This window comes from Cetorhinus maximus, chromosome 17 (genome assembly GCF_964194155.1).
Source record: "Cetorhinus maximus chromosome 17, sCetMax3.hap1.1, whole genome shotgun sequence".
NCBI lineage: Eukaryota > Metazoa > Chordata > Chondrichthyes > Lamniformes > Cetorhinidae > Cetorhinus > Cetorhinus maximus.
In genome coordinates, this window is record NC_135895.1 from 3,314,969 (window position 1) to 3,330,134 (window position 15,166).

General features: G+C 47.9%; 1 protein-coding gene across 4 annotated transcripts in view; it reads right to left on the bottom strand.

The window, feature by feature from the left end:
* cryz (crystallin, zeta (quinone reductase)) overlaps positions 1–15,166 on the bottom strand; it is a 1,066,321-nt gene that overhangs the window by 7,686 nt on the left and 1,043,469 nt on the right. For all 4 annotated transcript variants that reach the window (XM_078560653.1, XM_078560655.1, XM_078560654.1 and 1 more), the window contains exon 8: positions 6,975–7,070. In XM_078560653.1, coding sequence (XP_078416779.1) covers positions 6,975–7,070 — 96 coding nt within the window. The remainder of the gene's footprint in view (positions 1–6,974; positions 7,071–15,166) is intronic.

The following is a 15,166-nucleotide window of genomic DNA, read 5'->3' on the forward strand; positions in this document are numbered from 1 at the left end:
GGAGGGTTGGGGGAGAGGGCGAGCAGGAGGGTTGGGGGAGAGGGCGAGCAGGAGGGTTGGGGGAGAGGGCGAGCAGGAGGGTTGGGGGAGAGGGCGAGCAGGACGGTTGGGGTAGAGGGCGAGCAGGAGGGTTGGGGGAAAGGGCGAGCTGAAGCGTTGGGGGAGAGGGCGAGCAGGAGGGTTGGGGGAAAGGGCGAGCAGGAGGGTTGGGGGAGAGGGTGAGCAGGAGGGTTGGGGGAGAGGGTGAGCAGGAGGGTTGGGAGAGAGGGCGAGCAGGAGGGTTGAGGGAGAGGGTGAGCAGGAGGGTTGGGGGAAAGGGCGAGCAGGAGGGTTGGGGGAAAGGGCGAGCAGGAGGGTTGGGGGAAAGGGCGAGCAGGAGGGTTGGGAAAGAGGGCGAGCAGGAGGGTTGGGGGAAAGGGCGAGCAGGAGGGTTGGGGGAAAGGGCGAGCAGGAGGGTTGGGAAAGCGGGCGAGCAGGAGGGTTGGGGGAGAGGGCGAGCAGGAGGGTTGGGAAAGAGGGCGAGCAGGATGGTTGGGAGAGAGGGCGAGCAGGAGGGTTGGGGGAGAGGGTGAGCAGGAGGGTTGGAGGAGAGGGTGAGCAGGAGGGTTGGGGGAGAGGGCGAGCAGGTGGGTTGGGGGAGAGGGCGAGCTGGAGGGTTGGGAGAGGGCGAGCAGGATGGTTGGGGGAAAGGGCGAGCAGGAGGGTTGGGGTAGAGGGCGAGCTGGAGGGCTGGGAGAGGGCGAGCAGGAGGGTTGGGGGAGGGCGAGCAGGAGGGTTGGGGGAGAGGGCCAGCAGGAGGGTTGGGGGAGAGGGCGAGCAGGAGGGTTGGGGGAAAGGGCGAGCAGGAGGGTTGGGAAAGAGGGCGAGCAGGAGGGTTGGGGGAAAGGCGAGCAGGAGGGTTGGGAGAGGGCGAGCAGGAGGGTTGGGGGAGAGGGCGAGCAGGAGGGTTGGGGGAGAGGGCGAGCAGGAGGGTTGGGAAAGAGGGCGAGCAGGAGGGTTGGGGGAAAGGGCGAGCAGGAGGGTTGGGAGAGGGCGAGCAGGAGGGTTGGGAGAGGGCGAGCAGGAGGGTTGGGGGAAAGGGCGAGCAGGAGGGTTGGGGGAAAGGGCGAGCAGGAGGGTTGGGGTAGAGGGCGAGCAGGAGGGTTGGGGTAGAGGGCAAGCTGGAGGGTTGGGGGAAAGGGCGAGCAGGACGGTTGGGGTAGAGGGCGAGCTGGAGGGTTGGGGGAAAGGGCGAGCAGGAGGGTTGGGAGAGGGCGAGCAGGAGGGTTGGGGTAGAGGGCGAGCAGGAGGGTTGGGATAGAGGGCGAGCAGGATGGTTGGGAGAGAGGGTGAGCAAGAGGGTTGGGATAGAGGGCGAGCAGGAGGGTTGGGAGAGAGGGCGAGCAGGTGGGTTGGGAGAGAGGGCGAGCAGGTGGGTTGGGAGAGAGGGCGAGCAGGAGGGTTGAGAGAGAGGGCGAGCAGGAGGGTTGGGGGAGAGGGCGAGCAGGAGGGTTGGGAGAGAGGGCGAGCAGGTGGGTTGGGAGAGAGGGCGAGCAGGTGGGTTGGGAGAGAGGGCGAGCAGGTGGGTTGGGAGAGAGGGCGAGCAGGAGGGTTGTGAGAGATGGCGAGCAGGAGGGTTGGGGGAGAGGGCGAGCTGGAGGGTTGGGGGAGAGGGTGAGCAGGAGGGTTGGGAGAGGGCGAGCAGGAGGGTTGGGATAGAGGGCGAGCAGGAGGGTTGGGATAGAGGGCGAGCAGGATGGTTGGGAGAGAGGATGAGCAGGAGGGTTGGGATAGAGGGCGAGCAGGAGGGTTGGGAGAGAGGGCGAGCAGGTGGGTTGGGAGAGAGGGCGAACAAGTGGGTTGGGAGAGAGGGCGAGCAGGAGGGTTGAGAGAGAGGGCGAGCAGGAGGGTTGGGGGAGAGGGCGAGCAGGAGGGTTGGGAGAGAGGGCGAGCAGGTGAGTTGGGAGAGAGGGCGAGCAGGTTTGTTGGGAGAGAGGGCGAGCAGGAGGGTTGAGAGGGCGAGCAGGAGGGTTGGGGGAGAGGACGAGCAGGAGGGTTGGAATAGAGGGCGACCAGGAGGGTTGGGGGAGAGGGCGAGCAGGAGTGTTGGGATAGAGAACGAGCAGGAGGGTTGGGATAGAGGGCGAGCAGGATGGTTGGGAGAGAGGGTGAGCAGGAGGGTTGGGATAGAGGGCGAGCAGGAGGGTTGGGAGAGAGGGCGAGCAGGTGGGTTGGGAGAGAGGGCGAGCAGGTGGGTTGGGAGAGAGGGCGAGCAGGAGGGTTGAGAGAGAGGGCGAGCAGGAGGGTTGGGGGAGAGGGCGAGCAGGAGGGTTGGGAGAGAGGGCGAGCTGGAGGGTTGGGGGAGAGGGTGAGCAGGAGGGTTGGGAGAGAGGGCGAGCAGGAGGGTTGGGAGAGAGGGCGAGCAGGAAGTTCAGAAGAATGGACAAACAGGGGGGTTGGCGAGTGAAAAGCAGCAAGAAGTAAGCAGAAAGAGTTCGTAAGTTATTAAGATAAAAGCAAAATACTGTGGATACTGGAAATCTGAAACAAAAACAAAAATAGCTGGAAAAACTCAGCAGGTCTGACAGCGTCTGCGGAGAGGGATGCAGTTAACGTTTCGAGTCTGAATGACTCTTCATCAGAACTAAAGAAATATAGAAATGAGGTGAAATATAAGCTGGTTGAGGGGGGTAGGACAGGTAGAACTGGGTAGAGGGCCAGTGATAGGTGGAAGCAAAGAAGAGATTGCCAAAGATGTCATAGACAAAAGGACAAAGTGGTGTTGACAGTAGTGATATTATCTAAGGAATGTGCTAATGGTGACATTAAGGGTAGAAAGCAGGACAAGCTAGTGACAGATGGCCCTAGTGGGGGTGGGGGGAAGGGATCGAAATGGGCTAAAAGGTGGAGATAAAACGATAGATCGAAATAAATTTAAAAATAGTTGGGAGAAGAAAAATATATTTAAAAAATATAAATTTGGAAAAAGGAGGATCGGAAAGGGGATGGGGATGGAGGAGAGAGTTCATGATCTGAAGTTGCTGAATTCAATGTTAAGTCCAGAAGGCTGTAGAGTGCCTAGTTGGAAGATGAGGTGCTGTTCCTCCAGTTTGCATTGAGCTTCACTGGAACATTGCAGCAGGCCAAGGACGGACATGTGGGCTTGAGAGTACTGTCATTGACCTCATCTCCTCTGGAGATCTTCCCTCCACAGCTTCCAACCTCAGACGGCCCGCTTCTACCTCCTACCCAAAATCCAAAAACAGGACTGTCCCGGCAGACCGATCATGTCAGCCTGTTCCTGTCCCACGGAACTCATTTCTTGCTATCTTGACCCCATTCTCTCTCCCCTTGTCCAGTCTCTTCCCATCTACATCCGCGACTCCTCTGACGCTCTACATCAGATCAACAATTTCCAGTTTCCTGGCCCCAACCGCCTCCTCTTCACCATGGACGTCCAATCCCTCTACACCTCCATCCCCCACCGGGATGGTCTGAGGGCTCTCCACTTCTTCCTCGAACAGAAGCCTGAACAATCCCCATCCACCACATCTCTCCTCCGTTTAGCTGAACTTCTTCTGTCACTGAACAATTTCTCCTTAAACTCGTCTCACTTCCTCCAAATAAAAGGTGTGGCTATGGGTACCCATATGGGCCCCAGTTATGCCTGCCTCTTTATGGGGTATGTGGAACATTCCTTGTTCCAGTCCTACTCCGGCCCCCTCGCACAACTCTTTCTCCGGTACGTCGATGACTGTTTCGGTGCTGCTTCATGCTCTCGTCTGGAACTGGAAAAATTTATTAATTTTGCTTCCAATTTCCACCCCTCCATCATTTTCACATGGTCCATCACTGACACTTCCCTCCCCTTCCTTGATCTCTCTGTTTCAATTTCTGGTGATAGACTGGTGATAGACTATCCACCAGTATTCATTACAAGCCTACTGACTCCCATAGCCACCTCGACTAAAGCTCCTCGCACCCACTTCCTGTAAGGACTCCATCCCATTCTCTCAGTTCCTTCGCCTCCGTCGCATCTGTTCTGATGATGCCACTTTCAAAAACAGTTCCCCTGACATGTCTTCCATCTTCCTTAACTGAGGTTTTCCACCCACAGTGGTTGACAGGGCCCTCAACCGTGTCCGGCCCCGCACTTCCACCCTCACTCCTTCCTCTCCATCCCAGAACCGTGATAGGGTCCCCCTTGTCCACACTTATCAACCCACCAGCCTCCGCATTCAAAGGATCATCCTCCGCCATTTCCGCCAAACACATCTTCCCTTCACCGCCCCCCCGGCGGCATTCTGTAGGGATCGTTCCCTTCGGGACACCCTGGTCCACTCCTCCATCACCCCCTACACCTCAACCCCCTCCCATGGCACCTTTCCATGCAACCGCAGAAGGTGTTACACCTGCACCTTTACTTCCCCCCTCCTCACAGTCCAAGGACCCAAACACTCCTTTCAAGTGAAGCAGCATTTCACTTGCACTTCCCACAATTTAGTCTACTGCATTCGCTGCTCCCAATGCGGTCTCCTCTACATTGGAGTGACCAAACGCAGACTGGGTGATCGCTTTGCGGAACACCTTCGGTCTGTCCGCAAGCATGACCCAGACCTCCCTGTCGCTTGCCATTTCAACACACCACCCTGCTCTCAAGCCCACATGTCCGTCCTTGGCCTGATGCAATGTTTCAGTGAAGCTCAACGCAAACTGGAGGAACAGCACCTCATCTTCCAACTAGGCACTCTACAGCCTTCCGGACTTAACATTGAGTTCAACAACTTTAGATCATGCACTCTCCTCCATCCCCATCCCCATCCCCTTTCCGATCCCCCTTTTTCCAAATTTATATTTTTAAAACATATTTTTCTTTTCCCACCTATTTTTAAATTTATTTCGATCTATCGTTTTATCTCCACCTTTTAGCCCATTTTGATCCCTTCCCCCCACCCCACCCCCACTAGGGCGATCTGCCACTAGCTTGTCCTGCTTTCTACCCTTAATATCACCATTAGCACATTCCTTAGATAATATCACCACTGTCAACACCACTTTGTCCTTTTGTCTATGACATCTTTGGCAATCTCTTCTTTGCCTCCACCTATCACTGGCCCTCTATCCAGCTCTACCTGTCTCCACCCCCACCCTCCTCCCCAACTCAACCAGCTTATACTTCACCACATTTCTATGTTTCTTTAGTTCTGATGAAGAGTCATTCGGACTCGAAACATTAACTGTGTTCCTCTCCGCAGATGCTGTCAGACCTGCTGAGTTTTTCCAGCTATTTTTGTTTTTGTTAGTAAGTTATTAAGAGTTAGTAAGAGGATTTATGGACCAGTTAGGTTCAAAGAAACCACAGGTTTTTAATGTAAACATTACAGTTCATGAATGTAAACCATCTTATTGCATGCTTTCCGATGCGAAAGTGACTCTCGATTAACACGTTTTTCTTTAGCACGTGATTTTTTAGGAACACATTAGGAGTGCTAAATTTGGATAGATGTATAGAAAACGCAGCAGCCAATTTGCGCACAGAAAGCTCCCAGAAACAGCAGTGTGATAAGGACCAGATAATCTTTTTTTGGTGTTAATTGAGGGATAAATATTGACCAGCACACAACTAACTCCCCTGCTCTTCTTCAAAATAGTGCACATAGGATCTTTTACATCCACCTGAGAGAGCAGATGGGACCTTGGTTTATCATCTTATTTCAAAGATACTACCTCCAACAGTGCTGCATTGGAATGTTGCCCTAGGATTTTGTGCTCAAGTCTCTGCAGTGGAGCACGCGCCTACAACCTTCTGACTGAGAGGCAGAAGTGTTGTCCACTTGAGTCACGGCTGTCGCACAATTTGAAAACAAGGATGAGCATTTTAAAATTGAGGCATTATCAGGCTGGGAACCAGCAAGCACGGGGGTAAATAATACATGTAGTATCAGCCTGGGATTTGAAAAACCTTGTGCTCTGCTCCTAATTAACTTCTGGTTGTAAGGAAGGGGAAATGTCTGTCGAGCCAAATTTAAGAAGGACAAGTGTCTGCAATGGTGTGTTTAAACATATGGGAAGGTAGAAATTCTAATTGTTACTGTTCTTATACAACAGTCAGATTGCCACTCTGCCCCTAGATACTTACACTGAAATACAGACACACCTTTCCCGCCTGACCTTCCGACTCGGGCTGGATGAGAAAGGTGCAGTGCAATGGGTTCCTGGGGCCTTCTGTCAAAGCAGGAGAGTCAAAGACAAGGAAGACAGGCCCCTTTTTTAACAGCACTAGCTACCATAAAGCAGATAGGTTTAAAGGTCCAGGCACTTTGAAAAGCCAGGGAGAAGATTAGAGTGGAAGGTAGGTGGATAGGATGGGGGTATCAGGAGGGTTCAGTTGCGGGGGGAGTGGACGGTGGTGGTCAGTGGGGGGTGATTGGGGGGTAGTTGAGGGGTAGGGATGGGGGGTCTCGCACGGGGTGTTTGGAGGATGGGGAGGGTTGTCGGGGGTCCCGTGGGGAGTTCGGGAGGGGGGATGTTGGGGGGTAGTCGGGGTGGGAAGGGGTCAATACTAGGTTACCCAGGAGTTAGAAGTGGTTTTAATTATTCTACTATTTCTGTAAGACAGACAGAACCACCCAAAGACCGTGATTTAAATCAGAGTATTGGATGTTTCCCAGTGCAGGGCAATTGTCCAATGCAAGTTTGCACTTCCCAGGCAATTGCAATGCAACCATTACTTGGGGATTTCCAGGGAGGGGGGCGTTGGTCCTCCATCACATCTCTGCGGTACCCCCCTGGTGCAACACCCCAGAATTTGAAAGTTATTGGTCTAACACTCTTATGGCAAATCCTCTCTGCTGTTTTGATGAAAGTGTAAACTGTTTAGTTAGCACGGCATTGAAACAATGCAAAGAGAAATGAGGTACGGATGTATTATGAGTCCATGCAGCAACTCTACCCACTGATCCTTAAAGCAAGTTTTTGAAATGTGCTCTTCTTACCTTAGTTGCAGTAGCCAATGCAACCCCAATGATGCTGGACTCCTTAGCCATGGTATCCCTGGGATTTATCTCAATTGAACCTCTGCAGCCTACAATCTGTAAAATAAAAGCAGTTCTAACAATAGTGTCAATCACACATCTTAATAACAACTGTAATAAAAACAGAAAGTGCTGATAATCTCAGCAGGTCTGACAGCATCTGTGGAGACAGAAACAGAGTTAACGTTTCGAGTCCATATGACTCTTCTTCAGAAGAGTCTTCTTTGGTAGAAAAAACAAAAAGGCAGAGTATTTCTTAAATGGTGAGAGGTTGGGAAGCATTAATATCCAAAGGGAGCTGGGTTTCCTTGTTCAGGATTGACTAAAAGCTGGCATGAATATGCAGCAAGCAATTAGGAAGGCAAATGGTATGTTGGCCTTCATTGCGAGGGGATTTGAGTACACGAGTAAAGATGTCTTGCTGCAGCTGTATAGAGCCTTGGTGAGGCTGTACCTGGAGTATTGTGTGCAGTTTTGGTCTCCTTCTCTAAGGAAGGAAGTACTTGCCATAGAGGGAATGCAACGGAAGTTCACCAGACTAATCCCTGGGATGGCAGGATTGTCTTATGCGGAGAGTGAGGAAACTGGGCCTGTATTCTCTAGAGTTCACCTCTCATTTTAACTTACAAAATTCTTACAGGATGTGATAGAGTAGATGTGGATAGGGCATTTCCCCTGGCTGATGACGCCTTTAGTGTCTAGAAATCTAACTATTTCCTTCTTAAATATATTCAGTGACTTGGCCTCCACAGTCTTCTGTGGTAGAGAATTCCACAGGCCCACCATCCGCTGAGTGAAGAAATTTCTCCTCATCTCAGTCCTAAATGCCCTACCCATATCCTCAGACTGTGACCCCTTGTTCTAGACCCCTCAAACCAGGGGAAACATCATCCCTGAATCCTGCTCCTATTTCCTATCTTCCTAACTGAAGAGATGTAGAAATATGATGAGTTTTATGCTGTTGAAAAAGGGAGAGTTGGGGGGTGGGGGGGCAAGGTTGGGGGAAGGGTCAGATGGAACAAAAGAAGTCGGAGAAAGGTTAGAGGATAGGAGAGATTAAATATCAAAGATACCATGAAATAAAAGGCAACAAGAGTGGTAATGGTTGTAGTAAGGAAACAAAGTATTAGTCCAGAGTAGGTGTTAATAAGGTGAGCTTTGAAAACAATAATATGAAAACAAGATACACACTGGCACTTGGGGGGAAAAAAGTCAAAATGGAGGACAGAGTTCATGGACTGAAGGTATTGAACTCAATGTTGAGTCCAGAAGGTTGTAAAGTGCCTAGTTTGTATTCCTCTGAGTACCCTATTTCAAAAGCAAAATACTGCAAATGCTGATAATCTGAAATGAAAACAGAAAATGCTGGAAATACTCAGAACTGGCAGAGAAAGAAAAACAGAGTTAACAAACTTTCAGTCCTCTGTCATTTTAATTCTTCGCTCCAATCCCACTGACCTCTCTGTCGTTGACCTCCTACACTTCCATCGAAGCTCAATCTAAACTCAAGGAACAGAACCTCATCTTTCGATAAGGCACTTTACAGCCTTAATAACTTTTTTTTATTCTTTCATGGGATGTGGGTGTTACTGGAAAGGCCAGCGTTTATTGCCCATCCCTAATTGCCCTTGAAGTGGTGGTGAGCCACCTTATTGAACTACTGCAGTCCATGTGGTGTAGGTACACCCACAGTGCTGTTGGGGAGAGAGTTCCAGGATTTTGACCCAGAGACAGTGAAGGAACAGCGATATATTTCCAAGTCAGGATGGTGAGTGACTTGAAAGGAGCTTGCAGGTGGTGGTGTTCCTATGCATCCATTGTCAATGTCCTTCTAGTTAGTGGAGGCCGCTGGTTTGGAAGATGTGTGGATGAAGACTTGGTGAGTTGTTGCAGTGCATCTTGTAGATGGTACTCATTTTTTCCATTGTGTGTTGGCAGTGGAGGGAGTGAAGGTTTAAGATGGTGGATGGGGAGCCAATCAAGCAGGGCTGCTTTGTCCTGGAATAGCACTCATCCAGGCAAGTGGAATGGAATGTGGGCATTGCTGGCTAGGCCAGCATTTATTGTCCATCACTAATTGCCCTTGCCCTTGGTCAGAGAGCATTTAAGAGTCAACCACATTGCTGTGGGTCTGGAGTCACATGTAGACCAGACCAGGTAAGGGCAGCAGGTTTCCTAAAGGACATTAGTGAACCAGATGAAGTTTTACGACAATCAGCAGAGGTTGTGTGGTCATTATCAGACTTTTAATTCCAGATTTTTATTGGATTCAAATTTCACCATCCGTGGGGGGATTCAAACCCAGGTCCCCAGAGCATTACCGTGGGTCTCTGAAATACCAGTACAGTGACAATACCACTATGCCACTGCTTACCTGTCACACTCCTGACTTGTGCTTTGTAGATGGTGGACAGGCTTTGAGAAGTCAGGAGGTGAGTTACGCGCCCCAGAATTCCCAGCCTCTGACGCTCTTGTAGCCACAGTATTTATATGGCTAGTCCAGTTCAGTTTCTGGTCAATGGTAACCCCCAAGTTGTTGATAGTGGGGGAATTCAGCAATGCTAGTGCTATTGAATGGTCAAAGGGGGATATTTGGATTCTCGTTTGTTGGAGATGGTCATTGCCTGGAGAGGATGTTACTTGCCACTTATCAGCCCAAGTTTGAATGTTATCCATGTCTTGCTGCATATGGACACGGACTGTATCAGTATCTGAGGAATTGCGAATGGTGCTGAACATTGTGCAATCATCAGCGAACATCTGTACTTTGACCTTATGATAGTGGGAAGGTCATTGATGAAGCAGCTGAAGATGGTTGGGTCTAGGTCACTAACCTGAGGAACTCCTGCAGTGATGTCCCCGGACTGAGATGATTGACTTCCAACAACCACCAGTATCTTCCTTTGTGCTAGGTATGACTCCAACCAATGGAGAGTTTCCCCCCTGATTCCCAACCACTTCCGTTTTGCTAGGACTCCTTGATGCCACACTCAGTCAAATTCTGCCTTGCTGTCAAGAGCAGTCACTCTCATCTCACCTTTGAATTCAGCTCTTTTGTCCATATTTGGACTAAGGCTGTAATGAGGTCAGAGCCTGAGTGGTCCTGGCAGAACCCAAATTTAGCATCAATGAGTAGGTTATTGCTGAGTAAGTGTTACTTGGTAGCACTGTTGACGACTCCTTCCATGCACATAGAACTGTAGGAAAGTTTACAGTGCAGAAAGAGGCCATTCAGACCATTGTGTCTGCACCAGTCAAAAAGAGAGAAAAGAAACTAGCTGCTCATTTTAAACCCACTTTCTAGCACCTGGTCCGTAACCTGGCAGGCTGCAGCACTTCAGATGCAGATCCAGGTACCTTTTAAATGATAAAAGCAAAAAACTGCGGATGCTGGAAATCTGAAACAAAAACAAAAATACCTGGAAAAACTCAGCAGGTCTGACAGCATCTGCGGAGAGGAATACAGTTAACGTTTCGAGTCCGAATGACTCTTCACCAGAACCTTTTAAATGAGTTGAGTGTCACGAAAACAAGAAATTGTAATATTTTTCTTCTGGTAATAATCTTGGCATATTTTCTGATGTACTGGAAGTCAGGCTATAATTGGATTAAGAACTAGAGTGACTGCAAGGGTCTAGAGTCAACAGTGGTTTTGATATGTTAATGAACCGAGAAGAACTTCTATCAGAGTAAAGATAGATATAAAAACAAAAAACTGCGGATGCTGGAAATCCAAAACAAAAACAGAAACAGAAATACCTGGAAAAACTCAGCAGGTCTGACAGCATCGGCGGAGAAGAATACAGTTGACGATTCGAGTCCTCATGACCCTTCAACAGAACTAAGTAATAATAGGAGAGGGGTGAAATATAAGATGGTTTAAGGTGGGGGGGGGGGTTGTTGGGACAAGCAAGCAGTGATAGGAGGAGATAACCAAAAGATGTCACAGACAAAAGAACAAAGATGTGTTGAAGGTGGTGATATTATCTAAAAGAATGTGCTAATTAAGAGTGGATAGCAGGACAAGCAAGGTACAGTGGGGGTGGGGTGAAATAAGACTAAAAGGGCATAAAAGGTATAGATAAATGATGGATGGAATACATTTAAAAATAATGGAAGTAAGCGGGAAAGATAGAGTAACTTTGATTTTACAAGTCTAAGAGCTAAAGTAAAGAACAATCTAATCAATTCTGGGAAGAAAGCATCACTGAAGAGACTGGTTGAGATAATATAGAGAGATCAAAGGGAAGGAATGAATTTAAGGAAATACTGAAGTCTATTTGAAGGGGCAGCTGCTTAGAACTCCTAGAAGAGTGTGAACAAGGCCAGACTGAAAGACCCAGTTGCTGCCAGCCTCAGAGGGAACCCCAAGGAAAACGCACTGTGTGGTAAAATTTACTGTACTTCTATAGATTCTAAAATCTATAAGGATAGTTGCTAAACAGAAAAGGGGAAGGTTAGCTCTGAAGGTAGTTAAGTTAAGATTTGTGGAACTGTTTTAAAGTAGTTTATTGTGTGAAGCCATTTGGGTGTTTAAGTGTAATTGTGTTTTATTTGTTTTTTCTTTATTATTTTAATAAATGTTTACTTAACTATAAAATCATCACAAGTAGTCTGGGACGTCATTTCCTGATTTCAGAACTGCTCCTCATTCTATACAAATTGTAAAAACCATTTTGGCAGCTATTTCAAGTTTCCCTCTGGGATTTGAGCAGCTCAGCATTTACCATCTGCCGAAACATCAGTGTTTTAGCCTCAACCACCAACTTAGGCAGTGAATTCCAGAAGCCTCACCACCCTCTGGGTGAAAAAGGTTTTCCTCATGTCCCCTCTAATCCTTCTACCAATTATCTTAAATTTATGTGCCCTGTTAGTTGACTCCTCATCCAGGGGAAACAAGTCTGTCCTGTCTATCCTATCTAGGCCCCTCATAATTTTGCACACCTCAATTAGATCACCCCTTAGCCTCTTCTGTTCTAAGGAAAACGACCCTAGCCTATCCAATCTCTGCTTCAAGCCCTGGTAAATCTCCTCTGCACTCTCTCCAGAGCAATTATGTCCTTCCTGTACTGTGGTGGCCAGAACTATACACAAAATTCCAGCTGTGGCCTAACCAGCATTTTATACAGTTCCATCATTACATCCCTGCTTTTGTATTCAATACCTCGCCCAATAAAGGAAAGAATTCCATATGCTTTCTTGACTACCTTGTCCACCTGTCCTGCCACCTTCAAGGTTCTGAGAACATGTACTCCAAGGTCTCTCATTTCCTCAACATCTCTCAATATCCTCCCATTTATTGAGTATTCCCTTGCTTTGTTTGCCCTCCCAAAATGCATTACCTCACAGTTTTCTGGGTTGAATTCCATTTGCCACTTCCCCGCCCACTCAACCAAACCATTCATATCATTCTGGAGTCGACAGCTATCCTCTTCACTATCAACTACACGGCCAATTTTTGTGTCATCTGTAAATTTCCCAATAATGCCTCCCACATTTAAGTCTAAATCTTTAATATATACAACAAACAGCAAGGGCCTCGGCACTGAGCCCTGTGGAACGCTACTGGAAACCGTTTTCCATTCACAAGAACATCCATCGACCATTCTGAAGGGGGAGGGTGAACAGCCAGTGGTCGTGGTACACATTGGTACAAACGACATAGGGAAAAAAAAGGGATGAGGTCTTAAAAAAGCAGAATATAGGGAGTTAGGAAGGAAGTTGAAAAGTAGGACCTCAAAGGTAGTGATCTCAGGATTACTACCAGCAGGAGATATCAGATGAATACATGGCTGAAGAGATGGTGTGAGGGAGAGGGTTTCAGATTCCTGGGACATTGGGACCAGTTCTGGGGGAGGTGGGACCTGTACAAACTGGACGAGTTACACCTGTGCAGGGCAGGGACTAATGTCCTAGGGGGAATATTTGCTAGAGTGGTTGGGGAGGGTTTAAACTAAAATGGCAGGGGGACGGGAACCTATGCAAGGAGTCAGCGGAGGGGGAATCAAGGACAAGAACAAAAGACAGAAAGGGGAATAAAAAAAGTGATAGGCAGAGAAACCAAGGGCAAGTATCAAACAGGGCCTCAGTGAAAAATAATGGGAACGGGACAAGTAATGTTATAAAGACAAGCCTTAAGGCTTTGTGCTTTAACGCGAGGAGCATTCGTAATAAAGTGGTTGAATTAACCGCGCAAATTGATGTAAACAGGTATGATATAGTCGGGATTACGGAGACATGGCTGCAGGGTGACTAGGGATGGGAACTGAACATCCAGGGGTATTCAGTATTTAGGAAGGACAGACAAAAAGGAAAAGGCGGTGGAGTTGCATTGCTAGTTAAAGAGGAAATTAATGCAATAGTGAGGAAAGATATTAGCTCCGACGTGGAATCTGTACGGGTAGAGCTGAGAAACACTAATGGGAAAAAAACGTTAGTGGGGGTTGTATATAGACCCGCAAACTGTAGTGGTGATGTTGGGAATGGCATTAAACAGGAAATTAGAGATGCATGCAATAAAGGAACATCTGTAATTATGGGTGATTTTAATCTGCATATAGATTGGGCAAATCAAATTAGTAACAATACAGCGGAGGAATTCCTGGACTGTATACGGGATGGTTTTCTGGACCAATACGTTGAGGAGCCAACTACAGAACAGGCCATCCTAGACTGGGTATTGTGTAGTGAGAAAGGAATAATTGGCAATCTAGTTTGCGAGGCCCTTTGGGGATGAGCAACCATAATATGATAAAATTCTTCATCAAGATGGAGAGTGACATAGTTGATTCTGAGACTAGGGTCCTGAATCTTAATAAAGGAAACTATGATGGTATGAGACGCGAGTTGGCTTTGATGGATTGGGAAATGTTACTTAACGGGATGATGGTGGGTAGGCAATGGCAAATATTCAAAGAGCGCACGGGTGAACTGCAACAATTGTTTATTCCTGTCTGGCGCAAAAGTAAAATAGGAATGGTGGCCAAACCATGGCTTACAAGGGAAATTAGATATAGTATTAGATCCAAGGAAGAAGCATACAAATTGGCCAGAATAAACAACAGACCCGAGGATTGGGAGCAATTCAGCAAAGGTGGACCAAGGGATTGATTAAGGGAAAATATAGTATGAGAGTAAGCGTGCGGGGAACATAAGAACTGACTGTAAAGGTTTCTATAAGTATGTGAAGAGAAAAAGATTGGTGAAGACAAATGTAGATCCCTTACAGTATGAAACAGGGGAATTTATAATGGAGAACAAAGAAATGGCTGACCAACTAAATACATACTTTGGTTCTGTCTTCACAAAGGAGGACACAAATAACATACCAGAAATGTTGGGGAACACAAGGTTTGGTGAGAGGGAGGAACTGAAAGAAATCAGTATTAGTAGGGAAATGGTGTTGAAGAAATTGATGGGAATGAAGGCTGATAAATCCCCAGGACCTGATAATCTAGTCCAGAGTACTCAAGGAAGTGGCCCTAGAAATAGTGGATGCATTGGGGGTCATCTTCCGAGATTCTATAGACTCTGGAACAGTTCCTACAGATTGGAGGGTAGCTAATGTAACCCCACTATTTAAAAAGGGAGGTAGAGAGAAAACAGGGAATTATAGACCAGTCAGCCTGCCATCGTTAGGGGGGGAAATTCTACAGTCCATTATAAAAATAGTGGCAGAATCGGACAGAGTCAGCATTGATTTACAAAAGGGAAATCATGCTTGACAAATCTACTGGAATTTTTTGAGAATGTAACTTGTAGAATTGATGAGGGGGAGCCAGTGGATGTAGTTTATTTGGACTTTCAGAAGGCTTATGACAAAGTCCCACATAAGAGATTAGCGTGTAAAACTAAAGCGCATGAGATTGGGGGTAGTGTATTGAGATGGATAGAAAACTGGTTGGCAGACAAGGAACAAAGTGTAGGAATAAACGGGTCTTTTTCCGAAAGGCAGGCAGTGACTAATGGGGTACCGCAGGGATCGGTGCTGAGGTTATCCACTTTGATAGCAAAAACAGGAAGGCAGATTATTATCTGAATGGCTATAAATTGAGAGAGGGGAATGTGCAACAAGACCTGGGTGTCCTCATACACCAGTCGTTAAAGGTAAGCATGCAGGTGCAGAAGGCGGTAAAGAAGGCAAATGGTACATT